Source organism: Teleopsis dalmanni, chromosome 1 (genome assembly GCF_002237135.1).
Source record: "Teleopsis dalmanni isolate 2A chromosome 1, ASM223713v2, whole genome shotgun sequence".
NCBI lineage: Eukaryota > Metazoa > Arthropoda > Insecta > Diptera > Diopsidae > Teleopsis > Teleopsis dalmanni.
The window spans coordinates 183,759,906-183,764,685 of NC_051846.1; the positions used below are offsets into that span (position 1 = coordinate 183,759,906).

The 4,780-nt window shown below is 32.9% G+C and overlaps 1 protein-coding gene across 1 annotated transcript in view; it reads left to right on the top strand.

Annotated features, from left to right (window-relative positions):
- Positions 1–4,103, top strand: part of LOC119666874 — a 76,801-nt gene extending 72,698 nt beyond the window's left edge. Inside the window, exons 2-9 of the mRNA XM_038076153.1 lie at positions 1,076–1,363; positions 1,442–1,510; positions 2,422–2,647; positions 2,706–2,923; positions 2,981–3,114; positions 3,182–3,336; positions 3,400–3,641; positions 3,699–4,103. Of these exons, the coding sequence (XP_037932081.1) occupies positions 1,076–1,363; positions 1,442–1,510; positions 2,422–2,647; positions 2,706–2,923; positions 2,981–3,114; positions 3,182–3,336; positions 3,400–3,641; positions 3,699–4,103 (1,737 nt within the window). The remainder of the gene's footprint in view (positions 1–1,075; positions 1,364–1,441; positions 1,511–2,421; positions 2,648–2,705; positions 2,924–2,980; positions 3,115–3,181; positions 3,337–3,399; positions 3,642–3,698) is intronic.
- Positions 4,104–4,780: the final 677 nt, after the last annotated feature.

Here is a 4,780-nt window from a genome sequence, read left to right on the forward strand (position 1 = left end):
TTATAAATTTAGGTTTCTAAGGAAATAATCTTATAAGACCCTTCTTCAACTACAACACAATAGAGGGCAGTACATTTTATTATTAAAAAGCTTTTTTAGCCAGATAATTAGACCAGCAGTACTTTATGGGTGTGTCGCGTATAGTAAAGTTGCCGACTCTACTATACAAAAGCTACAAGTTGCTCAAAGTCAGGCTCTCCGAAGGCTCTTCAAAGTACCATGGTACATCCACACGAATGACATGCTAAGAGAGCTTAGAATAGATCCGGTCAAAAAATACATAAGGGACAGAGTTCTGAAGCTATATGCGAAAACCGATAGGCTGTCCTACGTAGCACTATCTAATCTCAGAGTAATCACTAACCGCACGGCGCGGTACGCAGATCTTAGATCAATCATTGAAAAATCATGAAGAAATTAGTCAGTGGGATGGGTGGGACTCTGCAGAAACCCCCCAGCCATCATATAGTAAAAGTGCCCAGATGCAGCGTTAAAGTTTCATATACAGTCTTTAAACAAAATATCTTTCAATTTAATATAAAATTGATGTGCTCAATGCATATAGTAGCGCTTAAAAGTAAGTGCGAGTACATTTAACATTTTCAACTGATTTAGAAATGGAAATTATTTGATTGCACAAAACCGATGGCACGTCTCATTTAACTGAAGTTTCAATTTCGACGATGAAGTCTTTACGCATCTTTCGATTTTCAATGGAAACGGAATGGAAACGTGTAACTGCGTATGCGGCAATTGCGTGGCTGCCCTGCTTTGTTCGCCGGTTAATGGTGCATTGTTGTCGAACATAAAAGCTGCTGCATGACATGAACAACAACAACAATAAATACAAAAACAATGTTTTTGTTTTGTTTTTTCATTACTGTTAACGCGGATATTGCACATTGCAAGACGACGCGTGAAAAACCGTTTTTCGTCTTAATTGGATTTGTGGCAATTTTCGTGCTTGTTTTTTTAGTGCTCATTCACGTTTTCCATTTCATCTTGCAAAACGGAATAAAAATATTTAATTTGTTTTCTTTTCAAAATAAAAGATTTTATTTTTTTCCTTTCACAGTTACTGCAACAGACAACAACGACTGCAATTGATTTAACCACTGAGTACGCTGTTCTGAGCAAACCCGCTACCGCGAACGGTAGAAATTTAAAAGTAAAACATGCACCTGCGGCAGCAAAAATTAATGGCGCTAGCAACAGATCGAACGGAAGTGCACGTCCAGAACATCAAAAGGCAGTACAGCAACCTTTAGCGGCGTTGTCGTCAAAATCTTATATATCAGGACCGACCACTCAGACGCCGAAGTTGGCGAAACGTGCTGGAATTTTTGCAGATACAAAACAGAAGGTGAGAATATTTCATTTAATAAAAGGACGTGAAATAATTTTATTTTATATAAAAAAATATCAAAAATTTGTATCTTAGAAAGTTATAAAGGATAATAAAAACCGTACGAAAGAAATTGAGGGACGCAATAAAGTACAAAATGAGGCGGTAAGAACTTTTTGGACGAATTATTAAACTTCGAAGGCACATATCCTCTCTTTAACCAGAATTTGGAATCCTTAGTTGCACCTTTTTTAGTTTTGTTTATCTTTTTTAATATTAAAAATACCTTCTATGTTCTTAATGATAATATCTTCAGTTTATTATACTATTTCGCATTGTTTCTATTAATTGTAGCCAAAATAAGAAAATTAATATTTAAAAAGGAATTATAAGAACTGACGAGGCATAAAAATGTTGTTGCTGTATAAATATATATATATATTAGTACTAATAAGATATTATTTAACACATTACCATTATTATGAGGTTTGTCCATTGCTTAAGAACAGTTTAAGGAAAAAAAACAAAATTAGTAACAATGATCGTAACAGGTCAAAGTAAGAATTACTTTAGTTTCGTTTGAAGAACAGAAGCTGAAAAATTGAGTTGAAGATAACTTCAATATTTGAATTCACTATATTATAATGGATGTATTCCACATGATGTATATTTATGTTTATATATATATGTATAAACAGGGTGAAAACAGCTTGTTTATATTACGATATCAAATCGTAATCTCCTCAATTAAAAATATTTTAGAATAGTTGAAGTGATAGTTACTCGTATTATAATAGAGAGCATTTTTCTCTAAATGGTTTCTTTTAGAAATGTTAATATCTTATAGTAATTATATTATTATTATTATTATTGTAATATTACACCAACTTCTATATTTCTCTTATTATGCACTTGCGGATATGAATTTTCGATTTTCTCTTTGGAATTTTTCCGTCCTATCTATGGTATATGTTTTCTGTACTATACCCTCTTTTAAAATTTTTGTCTTTAAGTTTCCAGTTTTTGTAAAAAACCAACTCATTGAAGGATAACTTTAATAAATTGTTTTTTTGTAGACTGACCATATGCCAGAGTCCTCTGGTCACATACCATACCGCATTGGACGACCGCTTTTATCTCCACCAGAATATGGAAGTTCAGGTATATCAGGCTCTGGCGCTGTTTCAACTGGCAGTGGGAGTGGTTATCAAACGCCACCCTACGAAACTGAGAAATGGCGTAGCGAGTACTGGGAACATGATTATCATAAAACATTTGGATTAAATAATACTCGAGTTAAACGTAAGACAACAAAAAACTGAAAAACATTAACGAAATTTTATCATTTACTTTATTCTAGATATCGAAGCTGAATGTCAAGATGATTATATGAAGATACGTATTGGTTTCAATGGCTCATTTAGTGGTTTGATTTATTCCGCGGGTTATGCCTATGATCCAGATTGCATGTATGTGAACGGTACTGGTCGGGATTATTATGAGTTTTATATACAACTCAATCGTTGTGGTACTTTAGGGAAAAATGCCTTAAATGATGAAAGTCGCAAAAACCCTACGGTACATATATCTAAATAATATTTACTGTATTATATTAAAATTTACTTATTTCTTAAGAACTTTATGTGGAATACAGTAACTGTACAGTATAATCCATTAATCGAGGAAGAATATGATGAACATTTCAAAGTAACTTGTGAATACGGTTATGACTTTTGGAAAACCGTAACATTTCCATTTTTAGACGTAGAGTGAGTAGTTCATGACAAAAATTTGTTTGTGTAAACATCGTTTGAAAATTAGTGATTTTTTTCCCAGAGTCGCCACCGGTAATCCCGTTGTATTCACGCTCAGTCCACCTGAGTGTTATATGGAAATACGAAATGGTTATGGTATTAGTGGTGATCGTGTTACCGGTCCAGTGCGTGTGGGAGATCCCCTTACTTTAATCATATATATGCGCAGCAAATATGGTTTGTTCAATTTTTTATTTCTGAATAAATTTTTGCATATAACTGCTATTTTTTTCTTAATAGATGGGTTTGATATAATAGTTAATGACTGTTATGCGCACAATGGTGCTAATAAGCGTATACAGCTAATTGACGATCATGGTTGTCCGGTTGATGATAAGCTAATATCACGTTTCCGAGGTTCTTGGTCGGATTCGGGTGTGTTCGAAACACAGGTCTATGCTTACATGAAAACTTTTAGATTCACAGGTTCGCCTGCACTATATATTGAGTGTGATGTGCGCATGTGTCATGGCAGATGTCCGGTATATAAAATTTTAAAATTATTTATATTTGAATATTAAAACAATCTTACTTTTTAGAGTCAACCTTGTCATTGGCGAAATCTAAAAGCGGTGACCAAACGTGATATTTCGAATATGACTGCAGCAGCATTAGCACCTCTACCATTAGCCGATCCTACCGAAGTTATAGAAAAACAAGATCCACCTTTATCTGAAAATGTGAATCTCTTTCAATCGCTACGTGTGTTACAAGAAGGGGAATCTGAAGGTGGTAGTACTTATACAAATGCAAGACAATTTCTGTCAGAGCCACCGCAGACGTGCCTAAAGACCACAACTTTTTCAGCATTAACAGCAACATTTTCTCTAATGCTATGCATTCTGTCAGGATCATTAATGATTGTCTGTTCACGTTTGAAAGAACGAAGTAAGCAGGGTTCAATTTACGATACGTACGTGACACATAAAGGGCAAATAGATTAAGATATAATAATAATTTTTTTATTTTTTTAAGCAATTCGTAACATATTTGTACATAAATTTTTTTAAACAAAATGAAACCAACGATGTTAGTTACTTACGAGTTAATCTAAGTTTAAAAAAAATAAGTAATAAAATTAAAAAATTGCATATTTCTGCTTTTCATTGATAAGTTTAGTAAGAAGTATTAGTTTGAAAATAAATAATATAATATGAAGTTATATCAAGAATAACAGTTACTTTCTGAGTAGATGATGGGGCACTTTACATAAGATGGACGAAACAATATTTATGTGTAATTTTGTAGACTTAGCTAGCACCTCAGAAGGAGCACACATAATTTTGCATTGGCAATTTAATTCTTCATAATTCTTCTAAGTTAATGATTTGTAATATAGGCCTCTACTAATATATTGACAGCGTAATGTATTTCTTTATATTTTAAAGAAATCGGACTTTGAGAAACACTCTAATCCGACTTAGGAGCACAAAAGATCTTTTAGGTCGCAGTGTACTATACCCTTTTCATAATAATAATAAATAGTAATAAATAGTAATAATAATAAATAATAAATAGTTGCATCGTTAACTTTAAAAATAAATAGTCGGTCAGCTGAAATCGATATGTTTTGATCTTCGTATTTCAGGAGATGCATTATATATTATTCATCGATTATCAT